Source organism: Neoarthrinium moseri (genome assembly GCF_022829205.1).
Source record: "Neoarthrinium moseri strain CBS 164.80 chromosome Unknown scaffold55_Wmoseri_CBS_16480, whole genome shotgun sequence".
Lineage (NCBI taxonomy): Eukaryota > Fungi > Ascomycota > Sordariomycetes > Amphisphaeriales > Apiosporaceae > Neoarthrinium > Neoarthrinium moseri.
The window spans coordinates 166,946-187,299 of record NW_026055169.1 but is presented as its reverse complement, the minus strand read 5'-3'; the positions used below and the strand labels follow the sequence as shown (position 1 = coordinate 187,299).

The 20,354-nt window shown below is 56.2% G+C and overlaps 8 protein-coding genes across 8 annotated transcripts; 4 read left to right on the top strand and 4 right to left on the bottom strand.

Annotated features, from left to right (window-relative positions):
* Positions 1-670: 670 nt before the first annotated feature.
* Positions 671-961, top strand: JN550_010553 (uncharacterized protein; the record flags this gene model as incomplete). The annotated part of the gene is made up of 1 exon (XM_049308820.1): positions 671-961. The coding sequence occupies one exon, from the start codon at positions 671-673 to the stop codon at positions 959-961; it is 291 nt and encodes a 96-aa protein (XP_049167524.1).
* An 885-nt stretch (positions 962-1,846) lies between these two features.
* JN550_010552 (uncharacterized protein) lies at positions 1,847-2,582 on the top strand (the record flags this gene model as incomplete). Its single annotated transcript, XM_049308819.1, has 2 exons — positions 1,847-2,184; positions 2,243-2,582. The coding sequence occupies 2 exons, from the start codon at positions 1,847-1,849 to the stop codon at positions 2,580-2,582; spliced, it is 678 nt and encodes a 225-aa protein (XP_049167523.1).
* A 511-nt stretch (positions 2,583-3,093) lies between these two features.
* On the bottom strand, positions 3,094-5,200 carry JN550_010551 (uncharacterized protein; the record flags this gene model as incomplete). Its single annotated transcript, XM_049308818.1, has 4 exons — positions 3,094-4,110; positions 4,166-4,300; positions 4,358-5,023; positions 5,144-5,200. The coding sequence occupies 4 exons, from the start codon at positions 5,198-5,200 to the stop codon at positions 3,094-3,096; spliced, it is 1,875 nt and encodes a 624-aa protein (XP_049167522.1).
* A 4,217-nt stretch (positions 5,201-9,417) lies between these two features.
* Positions 9,418-10,152, bottom strand: JN550_010550 (uncharacterized protein; the record flags this gene model as incomplete). Its single annotated transcript, XM_049308817.1, has 1 exon — positions 9,418-10,152. The coding sequence occupies one exon, from the start codon at positions 10,150-10,152 to the stop codon at positions 9,418-9,420; it is 735 nt and encodes a 244-aa protein (XP_049167521.1).
* Positions 10,153-11,607: 1,455 nt separating this feature from the next.
* JN550_010549 (uncharacterized protein) lies at positions 11,608-14,568 on the bottom strand (the record flags this gene model as incomplete). Its single annotated transcript, XM_049308816.1, has 7 exons — positions 11,608-11,822; positions 11,876-12,786; positions 12,896-13,583; positions 13,657-14,086; positions 14,142-14,294; positions 14,354-14,381; positions 14,435-14,568. 7 exons carry the CDS (start codon positions 14,566-14,568, stop codon positions 11,608-11,610), a joined length of 2,559 nt encoding a protein of 852 aa, XP_049167520.1.
* Positions 14,569-16,206: 1,638 nt separating this feature from the next.
* On the top strand, positions 16,207-17,528 carry JN550_010548 (uncharacterized protein; the record flags this gene model as incomplete). The annotated part of the gene is made up of 2 exons (XM_049308815.1): positions 16,207-16,300; positions 16,417-17,528. The coding sequence occupies 2 exons, from the start codon at positions 16,207-16,209 to the stop codon at positions 17,526-17,528; spliced, it is 1,206 nt and encodes a 401-aa protein (XP_049167519.1).
* A 286-nt stretch (positions 17,529-17,814) lies between these two features.
* On the bottom strand, positions 17,815-19,226 carry JN550_010547 (uncharacterized protein; the record flags this gene model as incomplete). Its single annotated transcript, XM_049308814.1, has 3 exons — positions 17,815-18,742; positions 18,824-18,999; positions 19,125-19,226. 3 exons carry the CDS (start codon positions 19,224-19,226, stop codon positions 17,815-17,817), a joined length of 1,206 nt encoding a protein of 401 aa, XP_049167518.1.
* Positions 19,227-19,287: 61 nt separating this feature from the next.
* JN550_010546 (uncharacterized protein) lies at positions 19,288-20,299 on the top strand (the record flags this gene model as incomplete). Its single annotated transcript, XM_049308813.1, has 3 exons — positions 19,288-19,350; positions 19,459-20,091; positions 20,195-20,299. The coding sequence occupies 3 exons, from the start codon at positions 19,288-19,290 to the stop codon at positions 20,297-20,299; spliced, it is 801 nt and encodes a 266-aa protein (XP_049167517.1).
* Between the last annotated feature and the right edge of the window lie 55 nt (positions 20,300-20,354).

Below are 20,354 nucleotides of genomic sequence, written 5' to 3'. Positions count from 1 at the left end.
TGCTGTGCGAACTCTGTCGTAGTGAGGCAGCTGGGTACCTATGTACCTAATTAATCACGTATCGAGGCAGTTCTTCTACCCTAATCGCCTTCATCGCAAGGGGCGTTGATCCCACGGCTCAGGAGACGTGGTGGACGGATCCAACTTCTCAGCCCTTTTGCCGCTCATCCACAAGCCAGGGGATTTCATGCTAACATTTCTAGTTTTCCTAGCATCGGTTTCGTTTCATCTTAGTTGAATTACGCGGATCTATCTGGTGTCCCCCATTGCTCTTTTGTGTCCAACGAAGGAATCTAACAGGATGACCGCATAAGTTCCTTGAACATGACGATGGTGGCCGATCCGGCCATCTGCCACAATCACCTCTGCAAGCTTTCAAATTCCAGGTCCCTGATGTGCCTCCCGAAACAGCATTCACCGGTTCCACGCGCGAGCCGCGGATGGGGATCTTACCGGGAAGAACGGCGGGTAGAGGGTGCAGTTGCCTGAGCCGGGTGGGCATCCTATTTCCACGGCAACCTGGGCGAACTTCTTTACCACTCCCCCGGCCTTACGGCAGGACCTGTTTGGCGGTAAGATGGCACTTACCGACTACACCGACCGGTTTAACTAAGGCTCGGTAATCCTGGCCGTGGTGGCCAGCATCTCCCGGGGTCTGGAGCGATTTTGAATGACCGGAGAGCCGTTCCAGATCTTCGACCGGGCCAACGCCTTGCTAGAGCACTGCACCGACAGCAGACGCGCCGTCTTCCCCGGCACGTGCCGTGTATTCGCCAAAAAGGGGGTGGGGGGAGGTCTGGGCTGCAGCGAGGAGATCCCGAACCAGATCGATGACTTTGTGGTCGTGGTCGGTGTCTTCAAGGTTTGGGAGCGGAACTTTCCGCTCCACTACATGAGAGAGCTCGTCGTGTCCTACAGCAAAATCTTTATGCCTAGCACGCCTGGTCACATGGACACATAGCGCCGCGTTTAGGACTTGCTGTCCAACATGGTAGAGACCGTGGTATCTGCTGAGTTTGGCACTCTAGAGTCAGATCATGGTCGGGACAGGCGGTCCGCAGTTGTGATGCCGGGCGCTGACGAATGTGAGTTTGGCTTGATCGGTCAATTCCTAGCAGACGTGGGTCGGGTACCATTGAGTACGCATAGGATGCGAGCGACAGAATTGACCCCTCCACTGCAATTGTAGTGGATGAGGATGGCAATACTTCAGGACCACCTGCTGTCCATGTTTCTCCATTGAACTCGACCCCGCAAATGCATGGACTGAAGTTGTTTATAGTGGAGCGATTATACATGAATCAAACAATTACTTTTGAGACTCTCTAGTTAGTCCGAGAAAGGGTTACTAAGTCAGCCTTCCCATGGGTTGGTGCTACTCAAAACGAAGTAGCCAATTATACCCGTATGCAATTGTCTCGCGAACACTGCCAAAACCAGCCCGCTGGCCCCCAACCCATCAGGACTGACTGACCGTGGGGCTGAAAACGGGCAGTCCCGTGGAATACCAGGGTGGTGTTCATCGCATGGACGTCTGTGCTCCGCCAATCATGCTCATAGGTTGCTGGTTTGACTGCCGCGCAAGTAGACAGACAACCAATACTAATACAGTTGGCGGCTTGGGGGCCTGCAGTGAAACCCCGCCCCAGCCACCTCGATGGTTTGGCATGAGCGGGACGGAACGTTTCGTTGTTGCCAATTCACGACTACTCATGCGGCTCGGTGACTTAGGACTTGCGAGTTTGTTCATCTCAGTCATTCCTCACTCCTATACTACTAGCGGTGTTCGCACTCCAAATTAGTCCATCGGGCCGGTCGCATCGGCTCCCACATTCTCATTCCCACCATGACGACCATAGGTGAACCTATAACCATGACAGAGTTTCAGCCTGCGCCTACACCGTCTTTTCCTCCGCCGCCAGATCCAAGGCTAAACCTGCCTGTCTCGGCTCCACACATTGGACACGGACTTCCTTCGTCTAGAGCAGCGTCCGAGCTCTCGCTGCGGGAGTATGTGGCTTTGCAGAAGCAGCGGCGATACAATGACCCCGTCGCCGAGAATCGTCTACGTACCCAACGTGAGGTAGTGCTCGCTGACCTCCGGACGCTGAGGAGCGATGTCTCAGCTCTGGTCAAAGCCGGAGAGTCACATAGATGGGGACGTTGGGTACTGGGTGGATTCGTGTAGGTGCCGTCGGTCGACGTACATGGCAGATAGCTGCTGACAAAGCCAAACAAAAAGAGCGTCACTTATCCCAGCCGTCCGGCGGATCTTCCGGCGGCCCTCGGATGATGACGAGTCTTCCAACGACACTGAATATGCCTTCAAGCAGAGCAAGTCGCTGATTTCTCGAATGTGGAGCACGGTGCGTTACAACGGTGCGCTCGCTTCCATGGCGCTATTTGTGCTGTCTGTCTTGTATGTGTTCCAGGCCGAGGTGAGCCTGCGAGTTGCCAGAACCGTGTCCAAGCGTCTGAAGCGACTTATTGCTAGGATTGAGATAGGCGATGAGACCATGGTGGAGAAGGACATGGGTATCTTCAAAGGCTGGCGCTGGAGAGTATTGGCATGGAAGAGCTGAGTGATGTGGCTTTCAGGAGAATTCATGACTTCCGACTTCGGTAAGCTGTGTGACCGAAAGCGGGACCAGGAACTTGGAAAGACTTCAAGACCTTGGTGTACAACCTTGTTGTACAGTGCATAGAGAGACATCATAGACCTGACCCAAGTGTGTTTGCCTAACAAGGCCGCTTCTGAGAATTTGGGTTTATTCGTCATAATCGTAGCAAGTCTCAATGTAACAAAACCAGCCCCCTCGCTACTTGGAGCAAGAGCTATAACGTATATAATTTCAATCCTGAGATCCACCCAACGGTTATTATATAGCTCGGGTTGTTCCTCCTTTTGACTATTGGCTGTAATCTGGTGGCTGCTTCAAAAGTCAAGAGCATTAGTTTTATTATGACGGATCTTGGAGGCCGCATATGATCAACTTGCGCCGCCAAGGCTGACTGTCGGGTCGACGGGCCAAACGGTTGGCAGAGTGAAAAGTTGGAATTTATCGGATTTCGAAATTCTGTCGAATACTCTCTTCAGGCCCAGAATGGCGCGTCAGAGAACTTCCGCTTTTCCAGGCAGAATTGCCGCACGCCTTCAGCCATTCTGATTCCGCACGCCTCAGTGATATACTTCTGCATTGTGCTGATGGTTTCGAACTGCTGAGCATCGACAAGGTCGGTCGTGGCAGCCGTCGAAATCGGCCAAAGGATCATGAAACCGATGTAACTCTTCGCGAGTAGTGGCAATCGGGCTCGTCGTTTCGACATCCACGTACCGACATCCCTCTCACCTGCTGTTTCCGAACTGTCCGACGACGACGGTTCATCGTCCGGGAAAACGGGTTGTCTCGACGACGCTGAGTTCATCCAGTCCGTCTCTTCCATGAGCCCGTAGAAGTACGGGACCAGTCTCAATATCTCGGCAATCTCTTTCCTTCCCATCGATACCGCCTCCGCGTATTCCTGTGTTGCTTGATGGGGTATAGAAGCGGCGCATCTGGCCATGACGTTGTATGTGACGAGCCGAGCAACACAGCCGCAAATGTGAAGGCTGGTCTCGGCAAGCATCTCGTACGATCTCTCCATCCTCGAGACTTGCACGTTGGCAAAGGCTGCTTGCGAATCGATGAGCGGTATTGAAGCCTGATCCTGCGCCGCGGAACTGGGGATCGGGCGTTGATACTTCTCGTAAGCTTGTATGAACTCTTTCGTGTCATCTAGGACCTGGTTCAAGCCCGTCATCTCTTCATCCGTTCGCGGCCCGCTTGGGTTGATGGGCGCGTTGGGGAGTTGTGGGACCGGTAAAGTGCCATCGCGACCTGTCCTGGCCTGATCTATGGCATCCGTACCTTTGAGCGACATTGTTTCCGTCAAACTCTGAAAGTCGCCAGGGCCTTTTAACTCTATAGTCGTCGCGTCCTCGACTTCGGCAGGTTCGGCTGCGGCCGCGTCGGGGGTGATATAAGTCGTGTACGTAGGATTGCTCAACCACTGCAGCCAGCTCTCAGTACCGGAATGGGGTGATGAGAAGCCCATCAAGGCCAGTTTCACCTGCGTATTCATATTAGCCACGGGAGGGCGACGGCGAAGGCTGGCAGTAGCATACCGATTCATTACTGATGACGCGGAAGAGCGCTCTGCAGAACTTGTCGTGAATTGACACCTTTCCTCGAGCACCAAGCATAGCTGCCGCGCCATACACGTGGCTGCACCACCCCAGAATACTCTCGCTGGTGAAAACCTGACACAAGGTTACTGCTGGCTCGTGTAGAGATGGGTTGGAAGCTGGCGGTCTTACCTCAAATAGTGCAAGTAGTACGACTGACGCGAGAAGCTCGTCATCATGACAGGAATGAGGCTGCTGAATCGCCTCGTTGGTGAGTCGCAGAGCTGTTGAGTATGCCGCTCGAGCACGCACGACGGTTTTTCTCGCATTCGGTCTCGTCGAGAAGGCGGCCAGCGATACCGCCGAGAGGGAATTCGAAAGGCATGGGCCGACGGACTTTTTGTGGCTGACTAGCTTGAGCACCGAGAGATAGCCTGGGTCGAGGTACTGGGTTGGTGCAAGTGCGTAACGGTTCGCGAAGTAGCAGAGTGCCTGGTCCTCGACTGGTAGTGACAGAGTTCCGACCTCGAGTGCTCTCGACCGTCTGCTCCTCGGTGTAGAAGCCCGCCTCAAAGTGACTTGGTTGTCTCTTGGCCCTTGTGACGTGGTGGACGGCGGTGAAGCAAGGCCGGTCCTAGAGCGGTCTGGTAGTGCTTTCGCCCTCTCCGGCCTTGAAGATGCGGCAGGATGTGATCTGTTATCACCATCCGGGGAAGGTGGCGGGCTTTTCTCCTTGGTGAACTTCTGGATAGTGGCAGATGTCATGTCCCGTATGATGAAGGCCGTGTCATCACGATAGCCTTTGCACTCCCGCCCTGCCCGCATACATTTCTGGCAGTGAGGCCTGGCCTCGTCACACTAGGATCCGTGTTAGCATACCTCGACCGATGGCGTTTGGAGCGCTTCCCAAGGATGGCAGCGACAGCGACAGCGACAGCGACAGCGACAGCGACAGCGACAGCGACAACGACGACATACCTTCAGGCGCCTCTGACGGCATGTGTGGCACGCTGTAGACTTCCCAGTATAGAACATTTTCCCCGGCAGGGTGGCTGATGTTTCACGGCAGAATTCGACCCCGACAGACGTCGGTCCATGGATGCGCAGCAGGGTAGGCAAGCTTTCCAGCTTGATGCATGCCTATTTGGGTAACCCAGAGCAGGTTGGAGGACGTTGCTGATCCTGGGCCCTGGCACACACCCACACACAGGATCCACAGCAAGCAGCAAGCAGCAAACAGCAAGCAGAGAGGGGATCGGAATGACGGGATCGGTGTCTGAATCTGAGCCCGGCCACACGCTCGAGGGCTCACTCACGAACCGGCGTCGCTCCAAGCTGGAAGGCCGTTCCGCGGGCTGTCCGCCAATGTTGACAGAGTGGAGGGGCTGGGTTGACCTGATAAGCTAAGTTGTTGATCCAGCACCATCCAGCACGGCGGGAATAGCGCTATGGCAATGGTAGAACCACCACAAGACCCGTCCGCCCAGCTTGAGTTGGCTAAGCTAACTTGGGTGCTCCAGTAAGTATGTCTCCGAGACCCCGCCCTCGCGCGTTCCCATCAACAGTAAGCCAAGTTAATCCAAGTTAATCTGACAGCTCGTCAAGATGCCCGCCTGCCGCATGAATTGGATGGCTCTCGGGGCGAGGGCGAGGGCGAGGTGTGAGGTGGGGGGGAGCGCCCGGGATTTTATGTTGGAGGTGCCCTCGCTTGCTAGTCAAAGTCTAAATCTCACAAAAGAGAGAGAGAGAGAGAGACCAGGCGCCGTGCAGGCCCTTACTCTCACTCTCACCCTCTCACACTCTCACCCTTTCGCCCTCACCCTCACGGCCCAGCGCCTCGCTCGGATGGAAAAGGAACGAGCCCGAGGTCGGGTCGGCAGATCTGCCATGGTGGCCGTCCCGTTAGCCGGCTAATTTTAGCTGCTGTGCAGCGTATGCCTGCAGAATGGCATCGTGACATCGCACGAGCACCTCGTCCCGGATGCGCATGTGTGCCCCAGCGTGTAGAACTACTTGCTTGTACGTCGGGACCAATCCACCAGCACTGGTCAGGGTTTCCCTTTCCAAAGAGATAACACACCATGTTTGGACGTTGAGCGGCGACCGACTTTTGCTCTCATGCGCAGTAGCTTCTGGCGCACATGCGCCGAGATCGCCACTCCCTCTTGGGGTAGATAGTTCCAGGCCACTTCGAGTGCTACCACCATCGAGAAGAAGCGTCTTCATGCTCGTGCAGAGTCAGTTGATTGCCTGAACCCCCAGAAGCTCTCGACTGATCGTCGAGCGGACGATTCATTGCCCCCCTATAGACCATTCGCTTCATAGTGAGCGATGTTACTCTCCATGACACGGTGCCCTCGAGTACGCGCAACGCCATCTGTCTGGTGTGCAATAGTCTGCCCAGATCGTTCCACCACCCTGGACGCATATGCATGCAGTCGGTGCAGCCCCAGATGCCTGGGTCAAGGCGAAACCCAATGACAAGGGAGGTCCGCGTCCCAAGCGCAGGCCTATCGGCACCTTCGGTCCAATTGGCACCAACCTACCGGGTCGACTTATTATGTGCCTACTATTAAAACCCCGTAATAGTTGCCACGGCGTGCAAACGAGATGCTGTGAGGCCGCCGTGCGTGCGCAATTGCCCGTCGCTTCACATGCTCGCCCTAGGCCGCTGTATACCACGGTGGACTAGCACTTTGGTATTGGCCTTGATGTCGTTTGATCTGGGGTCGCAACAGTCTTCCCGTTCAGGTGTGCTGCCCGGATTGATCGTCAATATAGTCTTGTGATGCTCCACACTCTAGCCCTACGGATGCTTTCGACAACCGTTCCTGATGGATGGGAACAGCGTGACATTATTCCCGTGAGCTCACTCCTTGACTCCAGGGCTAATAAGCTAGGGATTCCGTGGCCGACAAGGCCGCTCACCACGTGGCAACGCCACCCATTTGTCAACTCTTCATACATCTCTCGAGGGGTGCCCCCTGAAATTCTGGGCCCGAGAACCAGGACGGTACTTGACTCAGTCAAATGCTCTATAAGCAGTATCTTTAGTCAAGGGGACGATGATCTGCGCTAATGCACGGGGGGGAGGGGGGGTGGAGAATCTTCCCACGTGTGACCTTGCTCCATCCACGGAATTTGGTAGTCGAGATATTGACCTTCAGTTTGTGATCTTGCCGTAGCGCGCCAGCATCGGTTGGCCTGGCCATGACAACATCCTTCGCCGCTGTTTGCCTTGTAAAGCAATCATGGAGGAGCCATGTGGTGGCAGGGCCTTGGGCGTTGGACTTTGACGATAGTGCATATCTCGACTACGGTATTCGTAGCGACTACTCACATAGCTCCCGGGTGATCAGTTTAGTGTTGTGAATCGGCATACTCGGTAGGGCTTGAGTGGCGGAGTTGGTCTTCGACTGGACAAAGGCTAGGCGCTGCGGGCATTTACAGTAGCCAACAACAGGACCCAAGTTAGTCTTCAACGTACGTAAAGCGACAAGATGCCCGGCGCAGATCAAGAACCGGTGGACGAAACACTAGCATGTGAGGCCCTTGCTAGCCTCGCCGTCACTCCCGGTGACAGCACGTCTAGAAGTTTTCTTCGCGCCGTGACCATTCATTGGATGCTTTCTAGAGACCCTTGCCGCTTGGGGAAAATGCCCCCAGAAGTGGGGGTAATATGTCCATTGCTAAGGGCACTACTGTGGTATACCCTATGGATCAGTTATCGTTGCTACCACTGGAGCCTTCCCCCCGGGTTTCACGTCCATCAGGATGGGATTCTGTTCTTGGAGAGCGAGAAGTGAGGCCATTTGTTTAAACCAGAATGCCACCACGTTCGATTGGACAATGGTGAGCAACAGGCTTCCGTGGGCTAAATACGGCCGTCTCTGCACTGGGTGTTCCAGAGAAGTGGTAAAGGGACCCAATAAAGGCCTATGACCCAGGTACAGTATCTATTCTGCCCCGGGATGTCGCCAGCCCCTGACTAGCTGGATTAGTGCGTTGCTAAGGCTGAAGATGCGTAATTAATTCGCCCTGAACCATGTGTCGCTGAGGGTTCTTTTCGGACCACTTCCGCCCCGCGGTGCCTGAGTGGAATCTGTTGATTCCGCTCCCAGAAGTCCCTCTGAACCTGACTGCCTGGGACTGTAGCTCAAGGTCATAGCACAAGAACACCTTGTTGGCTACCGTCCAATGACGACTTTCTACCGGTACACGAGACGCATTTACCAACGTAGGTGCTGGGTCTCTGGCGAGTCAACAGCTCCTAGACTAGGCTTAACGGAGTGCGGTCCCTTTAGGGGTATTCAAAAGGGCCTATGCAATCACCCAATCAGTTGATGTTCCCATGCATATCCTCACTATCTTGCCACTCATATCGCTGTTAAGTTTCTTGTATGCTGACATCTTGCCCAGATTTGTGCCTGTATGATTCGGGGTTGCATTTTAACAAAAGGCACGATCGCGTCTTGCTGGTGCGAGCATCCAGCCTCAACCATTGGGGCGAATTCGTCTCAGCCGTGGCGTGTGTACTGCCGATGCCAGTTTTTCCTGAGATGCAGCATCTGAATAACAGGTGGACTGGGCCTAGAAACCCTCCCGCATCCTTGGCGCAGATCGTAGGGCTAGGATATCGAAGCTATTATTCACGCAATCGGGGGTCTCCTTGTCAAGTCGCGGCAGAAGGGGGATTTGAGATAAGAAATGATCATCCTCTAGTTCAGCAGCACACCAGCCTCCACTACGAAAGGCAGAGTGCTTCACAGTCACGCCGGGCCTCCAGACCTCCGCTTAGGGCATATCAAGTGAAAACGCCTGAGCGCGCATGCTTTACTGACTAGTATCGAATTTGAGGCATCAAATTCTTCTTGAAATAGTAGATAGAGTACCAATACAATACGGACGAATCAAGGCCACCACTTGCACAGAGCAGTGATATATCAGTTTTGCATTGAGCTACTCGCCGCCTTAGGCGTTATGTGGTCATTTTCGGCGAAATTAGAATGCGCAGCTGCATGCAGACAGCTGCGTCAGCTTCGTAATGCAAAAACGTAGAGACGTGTCTCGAATCGATCGCGAGTCAGAAGACATACACGCGACGGATGCAGTCCCGAAGGATGTATGGGCCAGTAAACTAGGGCCATTAAACTAAACATTAATAAGTCTACATACGGTTGAGCTGTGATGTTACTCCACTACGCTGTACTGCCGCCAACTTGGCCGAGAGGTTCAAGCTCACGAAGCCCGGTTCAGGGACCATACTTGGTCCAATCGATGGCCGACACATCCTTGTAGCAATTGACATTCGAGGCATACTCGTGGCTTGATAGGCTCCCCTCCGGAAGGTCATTGAGTGTGGCACACTCTGCGACGAGTTTGATGGCAATGCACGCATCGGGGATATTGTGCTCGTACAGGGCGGTCTCGGAGTCGAAGATATCATACGTCCAGCGGATCGTGACGTACTCCTTGTTGTAGTACGGCACAACTTGATTGCAGGCGACGTAGGTGCCTTGGCCGGCTCCCCTCAGGACCGGATAGATCTCAGGAAAGTGCTGCAGCTGCACGCTCTTCGTACCCGTGCCAACGTTGAGGCTCACGTCATGGTAACCGTCAGCGTCGGTCTGATCCTCGGCGGCGACGTAGATGCCGAAGGGAAATGGAGGAGTGCCGCCGTCGCTGAGGACGCTGCCCTCGTAGTAGCGAATCTCCTCAGCTGTGCCGTTCTGGTAGAAGACACGCCCGCTGCTATCCCCATCTGCGAAGAGGACGGCATCGTTGAAGCCGGCGCCGGTGTGGATCCCGTTGAAGACCCAGTTATTCACCGGCGGGTCAAAGTCCTTGGATGGGTCGGTGACGTTCGCAACCAGGCGGAACGCTTTGGACAACTGCGTCTCGGGGTAGTTGGGCACTACCTGGCGGGAAGTGAAGGGGGCTGCTGAAGCTAGGCCAGCCAAGCTGAGGGGTAGGATTGTGGTGAGCATAGCGTAGCAACTTGACGTGGTGTGAGGTTAGCCCGACTGATAATACTGATGTTTGCGGGAAGCGTTGGAATGAGGTGCACTGTTTCTGGAAAGCTGAGGGGTTGAATATGGTCAGATGATCAAGGCCTGCCACGGAATGGACGGGAAGGGTCGACGATCTTTATATCAATCCAGACGGCCTTGATGCCTGTCAGCTCTCTGTTGTCACGCTGCCCGCGTTGTCTGCCGCCCGGCCCTGGAGATTGCTTCCGTGGCGCCAGCGTCAACTACGTTGTCAGCGGCCGAAGATCGTGACCTCGCTGTCTCACTGCAAAAGAGAACATCGTCGTTAAACCCGGGCAGAGTGGTCGTAGGCTGAAGTCAATACGAGATCGCTTAGGCCGATCCTTGCCCCGACCCGTCTAGCGGGTGTGACCAGCCATCAGCGGCTGGGGATGACGCAGGTCTCGTCTGTAAGTCGCAGTGGAATTCAAGACTTTTTGGTCTGACTTGATCATCACCATACTGTTGTCTGTATGCTGTATGCACTGGTCGTGGACGGTCCGAATTGGCTTGTGCGTGCTACGGGTGTCAGCATGAAGATCCCGCACAACCGCGCCCGGAGCAATACGAGGCCAGAAACAGACTGCTGACAGTGCAGAAGCGGCAAACCCGCCGTTGCGAAAGCCCAATGTGGCAGCCCCATATGCTAGATCTGGAGAATGCTGCCGGTGCCGCAGGACGGGCAAGCCCGGCAACAACCTTGGAAGCTTGAAATAGCCCCTGCCACTGTTGATATGTGCAGCTGGGGGGAGACATCGTGGCCTCAAGCGGGTGAAAGCCTCGCGGACACGAGAATGACTGCTTCATTTCATGCGTGCGGCGGGAGTGGCGGCAGGGTGGCAGCCTCGGGCTAGACCGTACGACCACGGCTATCTATATCTGTGGGCTTCCGAATCCCCTCGCAGGATGGCTTAGGAACAGACTATCGAGTGCATAATTGTCACCGTTGTCCGCAGAACTCCGCGGCGACTCTTTCACTAGGTGCCAACTCGCCAAATAAATCAACCCTCGATAGAAGGCGGCTCAACACCATGGCCTCCCATTACACTGTTGTATCCATTGACTGCTACCCGTATATCTCGCGCATTTCCGTCAGCTACCACCCCCTAGAATGGGCGCACTTTGTCGGCATTCATACACGAGGGCTGATTGCAAAATGGTCTGCCCAAAAAGAAGAAAAGAGAGAAAAGAGAGAACAAAAAAAAAAGTCCTCGAGTCACTCCAGTCAATGCCACAAAAATGGGCTAGATATCAGAACAGCGTATAAGGGAATGCTTCATAATATTATCATGCAATCCAATGCCGACTATTAGTGGATTTCTCAGGATATCCTCCAGGTTGCGCCATCCAAACCCTAAACGCCGCCTATTGCATCCACATCCTGACACCGGAGACCTCGTTGTTTCCCAGTCCTTAGGCATAAACACTTTCAGTAAATTGATTGACCTGCAAGCCGGTTTCTGCCATATTAGCGTCCTTCAAGAAGTCGAGAGGCATCCAGACCAGGTGCCCCTTGATTTTGTTGAGCTTGTTGCGGATGTCCTCGGGAGGCAGGAATTTGTCAAAGATGTGACCGGCCTTCACTCCCTTCGGCGGAAGGAATAGGTTATAGTCGTCGAATGTTTTCACTGTGCCAGCGTTAGATATCATTACAGACTCTATGTCGGGGGAGGGTAAATACCGTGATCATCCGGATCAGCATGGAAGAGATGCCTGAAGATCTCGGTGTTGGTGGTTGCATTCTCAGTCCACATCTTCCACACGTCCTCAGACATCGGGTCCTCGACAAACTTGTAGCTGTCCTCACGATCCCAAGCGTCGTTGGGCGAGTCATCGCCCGGTGGTTGGGCATTGACATCATCCTTGACGTCCAGGTCCTGGGGAGGCAGTAAGCCCAGGTGCTCCCGCCACAGGTATCGGCGTAGTGTGGCAGCGTGGCGACCGGCCTCAAAAGGCTGGCCGTCCATGACGCTCTGGATGCGGTCCGTGTCCTCCATCACAATGGATAACTCGCTGTCGTGATGACCCTCTTGGCTTCTATCATTCAAATTGCTCGATCCACACACGACAATGCGATCATCGACGATGAGAAGCTTGGCATGGATGTATAGTTCTTCCTGGATCCAGTTTTCCACCTCGTCTTTGGGGTCGCCCTCCCAAGGCTGATCAGTCAAATCGCCAGTGTCCGCCATGGCATGGTGGGCGACGCTGAAGGCAGTCGTCGGCTCTGGTGCACCATCTCTGGCAGCTTCGAACCGTCGTTTCTTCTCGGCCACGTCGTCCAAATCGGGGCCGCCGTTGCTTTCAGTCTTGCCCATGTGCTTGTCAATGCCACCCTCCACATCCTTGGAGCCGTGGATGCCGCTGCCCATGATCTCCTCTGCCTGTGCTCGTTGGAGTTCATGATATGGCACTCCAGACTGCTCTTCCTGTTTCTTGATCTGCGGTGTTTTGTTGAGACGATCATACGTGCGGAGGTTGAACACAAAAATATGCTGTGTCGGATCTACGCCCTCCTTACGGATCTGCTCAAAGATCGAATGTTCGCCGCGGCAAATCGACTTGAACTGGTAGTCCATGATGGCGCGAGTCCTGTTCAGAGCTGTTAGTACAATCCGAGCTCGCAAAACCTCCAGGAATCAGGAGTTGGAGTGGTGACCCCGAAGGCTGGTTTCCAGATCATCAGACGATAAGAACTCACCCCGTAGCAGCGTCATCACGAAGATCGCCAGCGAATCCAGGAATGGCGGGTATGAGTATGATGACACGGAACTTGCGCCCCTCCTTGCCAGCCCGCACACAGGCCTCTACGATGGCACGACCAATTTGGTTGTGAACTGGGGATTGCTGATCGCCAGTTGCGGTGATGAAGAACTGGTTCTCAATGTACACATAGTGTTGCGCGTTGCGAATGATCTCGCAATAGGCGTTCTGAATTGAATGATCTCTCAGAATACCGCTGGACCAGTCGGCGCTGGATCGAACGATCTGAGCATGAATCGTACCGCGGTTCTCCAGATTCTTGGTCTCCAAGGGCGTGTAAGGGTGAACCACGTAGTCGCCGACAGGGTGCTTTGGACGCTGCACACCAACGAGATCCTCATCGTCGCCTTGTCGACCGCGAAGCTCGATCCAGTCAAACCTGTCGTCACGCTTGTACTTGTCACGCTTGATGAAGTTCCAGCGCAGTACAAAGTGCTCAGCAATGTCATAGACACAAGGTCCAATGACCCCCATGGCAACGTCGTGCCATGGCATGCGACCGTAATCGGCCTTGCTCAACTCGTTCTGCTTCCAGTCCTGGACATTCTGGAAATCCATGACACGGTTGTTGTTGAAGTCCTGTCCTGGCCAAACCTCGTTATGGACACCCTCAGGGTGGACATCACCTGCATACTTGTCAGCAACCTTTGTTCGAGCCGTACTCTTCAGTCCCGTCTCATGTGCGAACGGATTACTTACTAAGGGGATGCTGATGGTTGTCCCAACGGCCGAAGCAAAGGTCCAGCCCGCCGATGAAGGCCATCTTGTAGTCTATGACTATGAACTTCTCATGATGGGCCCAGTAGAAGGTCATATCGGCGGCGTTCTCGAGCACATTGTGGTCTGGATGGCGCATGATCTTGATGTTACCATAACCAGGGCTGCCTTCGGGGCAGAGTGACTGCAGGGCATGCTTGGTATGCTCCGAGTTGCACGTGAGGGCAGCCTCGACCTCGCGGTAGACGGCAACGTAGATCTTGACACCAGCTTCCGCGCGGCGCTTGAGGACTTGGTCCAGTCTCCATTCCTGGTTGAGCGAAGGAGGGCGTCTGAGGAAGAGCTCTGGCGATAACCACCAATCCGCAATGTAGATACTCTCCTGAGCCTGCTCCAGAGCTACGGAGACAGCCTAAGTGGGGATTAGAGACCGGATTCTCAGGGGCACGAAATCCTGCAAAACTTACATGGAAGTAGTCACGGCCGTCCACATACCACTTGATCATATTCCCGTCATGTTCGGGGAAATATGACTTGAAGCGGTGCCCTTCGCCAATCTTGGTCCGCTTCTCATCACAGGCCTTTTCGTGCTCCTCGTCATGGCGGTGCTCAGGGTTGAACTGAAGGAGGCTGTGAGCGAACTTTTCCTCCAGGAAACATGACACGGGAGAGAACGTACGAGGTTACCAAACTTTCCAATCTGGTGCCTGCAAGACAATGTCAGTGACTGCTCTATACTCTTGACAGGGCTGGCACCGACTTCTTGTGGGTCAAGGCAACCTTGGCATCGTGTAGATGCGTGCCCTTCAGCTTGTCCTTGAGCTCATGGAAGGGGTTCTTGAGCTTGTCAGTGAAGCTTTGATGCCCACCATCAGCGTCGCCCGAGTGGGACATGGCGGCAAGTACCGCGGGCCGGTGGATGGCGCTGGCTACGATGGAGCAGAGGGTCGAAAGCGACTGGCGCTTGGCTTAGCTTGCAAGACACGACGCAGGGCAGGAACCGCAGGAGGGGGGATGGAAGAGAGCGGCAGGGGGGTGTTTGGAGGGGGAAAGAATTGGCAGCCAGAGGGCAGCCTTTTTAAGAATGCCGCGAGGCAAGGTTTATCACGATTGCAAAAGGTGTCGCTAGCAGAGTAGAATAGGGCTTGTATGCAGGTTGGTGGCCGGCCAGCGTCGTCATAGGCCGTCGCGCCTTGCTCCCTCCCGCAAAGCAGGTTCTAACCTGGCGGCCGACAGGGATAAGTGCCGTATCCCGAGAGGCTGGAGACACCGGGGACACCCAGGGCTGCCAGGACGGGGGCAGCTGAGGCGCGCCGGTTCGTAGTCTCTACGCGCAGGAACAGGATCGAGCACTTATGCCACACGGTGGTGAAATGCAACATGGAGACTGGGAGCACTTCGGGAACCAAAATAATCAAAAACTCGGCCCATGTTGGATTGCCCCAGTGGCCTACGGAATCTGATCATGCTCGGCTGCAACAGCGTGGGTTCTGTACGAGCAGCACTCTGAGACCTGTACCTACTGCGGGGTCAGCACGACGGGCTGGCTCTGCAGCATTGGAGCCGCAAGAGCTCAGGCGATGGGTGCATCGTCAACGGCTCGACCAAAACGGGGGTTTTTTTTATTTTTAAAAAAAATAAAATAAAAAGAAACCCAGCGGCATATCTTATGTCGACTTGCTCTGATCCCGACTTGGCAACTAGGGACTCCATGACTGTGAATGGGACCACCCGGGTGGTCACGGGCAGACAGACAGAAATAATCCAGGCTTGAGCACGTCTTGCGTGCCCAGCGTCAGTGACGTCAACCGTCGTGGAGCAGTGGAGGGGTAGAAATCAAGCTTACCTAGGTAGTTAGTGAAACCGCGTTAAGGCTCTTGGCGTCCCACGCCCCGCGGACTAGGCATACTACCTGGGTAGGGCACTAGCGCTCACTGGCCTGCCCACTGCAGCTGATTTCAGAGTCCAGACTCGACCTTGATTGACGCAGGGGTCGTGTTCCGATTCCCCCATGGGCAGAGACACACCCGAAGGGGTCGAGGCCCAGGGGCCGAGGGGTCAAGACCAATCGTTAGCAAATTAAGTTGGTTCCAGGCTACCTACAGTAGGTACCAAGCCTGGACGGGTGAGCACGCTCATGTCCATTCCCGTGGGAGACTACGTACTTGAGTTACATTGGATACTTGGGTAGGTATGGAAGTGTCTACGTAGGAGACGGCCATTGGATCCTACGCAGCTTGACTTCCAATGCCTCCTGATTCCCTCACGGAGCTGCGCCTACAGTACTGTTCAGTCGGCGGCCGCACAGCGTCCTGTAGCCAGGCAGACACCCACGGATGCGTGCGGTGCTCTTTGCTATGTGAGTACCTGACAAGAATATCTTCCAGGGGGGGCCAAACCACCACCCAGGGCCCTCTAGTCACCGCGGGCATCGCAAGCCAATGGTAAACCCTGCAATCGCGTAGCTTGCCCCTGGGTAGATTGAGGCGCGCTTCAGCCAAGAAGAATAGAACAGGTGCGCCGTCACACGCGATGGGTTCGTCCAACGGTGCCGTCTTTCCTTCAGTCACCTCACCTTCTCCGTCGCAACTGTCGGAGGCGCCCACTTCTGTAGCAGACCCGGACCGTTCGTCTATGAGTATCGATTTGCCCATGTGCCGGTACACTCACTTGATAACATCTTCCTTCTCGGGCGAGAACTGAGACTCGGGCTTGCAATGAAACCGTCATGCTGCTCCATAGCGACCTCTCTCCTGATTGCGCAGGCGTTGGCCCAAACGAGCTCATCCTCGAAACGGGGCATCGCATACATCAGGGGCGAGGCGGCCCATGAGGCCGACTACAACCTGCTGCTCTCCTCCAAGTCGCCGTTGAACTGGTACTACACATGGCTGCCGACGGTGGCGCCGTCTGACATCTTCCAGGGGGACCAGGCCGACACGATCGAGTTCGTGCCCACGATACACAACAACACCAAGGTAGACGAGGACCTCGAGTCCCTCAAGAGCCTGCCGGCCTCGTCCAAACATCTCTTCACATTCAATGAGCCAGACGGCACCTTCGAGACCGGCGGTTCGGACCTGACACCCCAGGTCGCGGCTCGCGTCTACATTGAGAAGATCGTGCCGCTGCGGAACCGCTTCCAGATCTCGCACCCGTCCACGACGGGGTCGCAGCGCGGGTTCCAGTGGCTCCAGGATTTCAACGCGGCATGCTGGGCCATCGACCCGGAGAATGGCTGTCCGGCGGACTTTGTGGTGATCCATTGGTACGGCGACTTCGTCGGCATGACCTCTTGGATCGGCCAGCTGGCAGCCTGGTATAGGGAATCCAAAGTCGGGCTCCAGGGAGAGCTGCGGGTGTGGGTGACCGAGCTCGGGGTCCCCGGGGCCGACATGGCGGCCAACCACGCGGTCATGACGCAGACGCTGCCATTTCTCGACCAGCTGGACTACGTGGAGAAATATGCGTGGTTTGGGCAGTTCCGGCCCGACGGCGCCAACAACTGGACGGGGGCCGGGCTGTCCTTGTTCGAGAACGATGGCGGCCTGAGCACCCTGGGCGCCACGTACCTTGGAGGGCAGACGACCGGGTTTTCCGTGGGGGATAAAGGCCAAGAGAGCAGCAGTACCGGTGGGAAGGGAGGCAGTGGCAACAACAGCAACAGCACGGGCAACGACAACAGCACCGATGTCGGAGCTGGTGCGGGAAGTGGAAATAGCACCAGCAACGACACGAGCGGTGGTACCCAGGGAAGCGAGGATAAGGGCAGTGGATCCGTTTCTGTTGCGAGTGCTGCGACCTCGATGCTGTGGATGTGCGTCGTCACGCTCGGCATATGGGTGCTTGAATGAGATCTTGTATAAACAAAAAGAGATACCCTGTACAGTATACGACGAGTATTGAGAGTAGTAAAAGCAGAGGCAAGGGCCTGTCATAAGTGCTCTGAAGATTGGCTTGTACCAAACTCATATTTCTGGGATGCTCCAATGGTTCGTCCCCAGGCAGTCTATGCTTTTGATCGGGCATTCTATCGTATCGTCTATATCGCTTCTAGCCTAACTCTTCCGTGTCCAGTTCGACATCCAGTTCTTGGCATGCTGAAGTTTCTCAATGGCTCTTTCGTGATCATTCTCTGCGCTATTGCTCAGCGGATTCAGCAACAATCCTCTGGCTCAAATCCTCCTGCATAGCGGGCTCCAGCTCCGTCTCGGCAGGGGGGATCGCCATGCCGTACTTCTCGTACGGGAAGTTTTGCAGGTCCTGGTAGTAGTCGGCCCAGCCGTCGCCAATCTCGCCGAGCTGGTGCACATCGACGGCCTCCCCAGCGGCGCCCATGCGCCCGGCGAGGATCTCGGCCTCGCGCCCAGCGTACTCCTGCTTCAGCATGGGGTGGGGGCACCACACGACGCGCATGCCGGCGCGGCGGCCGGCCTCGACGCCGGGGACGCTGTCCTCGAAGACGAGGCACTCCTCGGGCGTGATGGGCTTCTCGCCGGCGGGCAGGCTGTCGTTGATGGTCTGCAGGGCCAGCAGATAGATATCGGGCAGGGGCTTGCCGCGGCCGGGGGCGACGCGCTGGTCGTCGCCGAGCACGCGGCGCGGGGTCTCGAAGACGGAGAACAGCTCGGTCAGGTGGGCCGTCTTGATCTGGAAGTTCTTGCTGTGGCTGCTGGTGGCCAGGGCGATGTGGACGCGGTGCGGCCTCGCGGTCCGGTCGCCGGGGGTCTTGCCGTCGCTGGCGGACAGGTCCCACCAGCGCGTGCGGCCGAGGTCGGACAGCAGCTTCTCGACGCCGGGCAGGGGCTTGGTGGTCGGAAAGTGCTGCGACTGCAGGTCCTGGATCTGCTTGTTGTAGTCGTCCTGGGGGACGGGCAGCTGGGCCCACTCGTGGAAGATGGCGTTGGCCTGGGGAAAGGGGCGGCCCTGGAGCTGGGCCTTGATGGACCAGGGCAGGTTGGGGCGGTCGTACTTCTCGAGGAGGAGGTTGATGCAGAGGGTGTAGATGTCTTCGGTGTCCAGCAGCAGGCCGTCCATGTCGAAGAGGCAGGCCCTCACGGGCGGGAAGCTGGCAGGCGCAGTTAGTCTAGGCTACGACGGCCTCGGGAAGCTGGAACCGTGTTTCTTTTCTTTCTCTTTTGCAACGTACTCTGTGCGAGGGGCCATGGTGGTTGGAAGCTCTGCAGGTGGACGGAAGCTGGCTTCCTTGGAGCAGAAATAGTTGCGAGAAGAAGAACGACTACTTCGCAGCAAGGCCGGCCTGGAGACCGGAATGACTCTAGCAGAGCCCCTCCGGCCTCCAACCAACAACTCAACTCGACTCGACTGTCCGGCGACGGATGCGGGGGCGGGGCAGGAGGCGGGCGACCTAACGAGAGAACTTCCACAGGGGGGAGGGGCGGGCGCGGTCCGGCAGCGCGCGGCAGCAAGCACACGGACTGGACACACACCCTGGAACCTGGAACGGGGCCCCAAGTCACGGAGATCATCAGCTGTAAGTCGCGCTGTTCAGTGGCGTACACCACACAAAGCCACTCAGCCGCAACGTCCATCTTGTCTTGGGCTTGAACCCCGGGTCGTGGATTGCACGCGCAGCATCAGTCAGCAGCCATCATGGCCGCCAGCCCCGATGTCAAGGCGCCCGCCGCGGCAGGCGAGCAGGAGGACGAGGCCGTCGTGACGCCCGAGAAGTTTGCGCCCGAGGAAGAAGCGGCATGTACACGAACACCATCAAGCAGGCGCACCGCCCTGCGCCCGCACAGCTAACGTCTTTGGCCCCTCCAGGAGCTTCTGAGCGAGTCCAACGACAAGAAGGCCGAGGCCAACCGGCTCTTCTCCTCGGCCAGCTACGAGAACGCCATCGCCAAGTACGACGAGGCCGCCTCCGTCTGCCCCCACTACCTCGACTACGAGCTCGCCGTCCTCCAGTCCAACATCGCCGCCTGCCACCTCAAGCTGGAGCAGTGGAAGGACGCCATCAGCACCGCGACAAAGGCCATTGACGGGCTGGAGCGCGTCGAGAAGGCAGAGTCCAGCGAGCGGGAGGAGGCGAAGCAGGGCGCCCCCCGCGGCGACGACGACGACGACGTCGAAGACGAGATCGTCAGCTCCGGCGCCCAGAGGAGCGCCCCGGCCCCGAAGCACGAGAGCGAGGTCGGCAAGGCCAGGCAAAAGCGCACCGAGGACATCCTGAGGATACGCGCCAAGGCCATGATGCGGCGCGCTCGGGCGCGCAGCGAGGCCGGCGGCTGGGCCAATTTGTCTGGTGCCGAGGAGGACTACAAGCTGCTGGCCGCCATGCCCAACTTGAGCCCGGCCGACAAGAAGATTGTGTCTGCTCAGTTGAGGGCGCTGCCGCCGCGGACAAAGGCCGCCCAGGAGAAGGAGATGGGCGAGATGTGGGGGAAGCTCAAGGATGTAAGTAGTATCCTGAATCCACCCATCTGCTTGCAGTCTGGAACCCCCCAGTGCATCTTTCATTGTACGATATGAGTGAGACGTGTGCTGACTATAGATCCAGCTCGGAAATGGCCTCCTCAAACCGTTCGGACTCAGCACCGAGAACTTTAACATGGTCAAGGACGAGAAAACTGGTGGGTATAGCATGAACTTCAATCAAAACTAGGCTGTTTGCCGGCTGAACTTGAACTACACTGCATTTTCATATCTCGCATTACTGC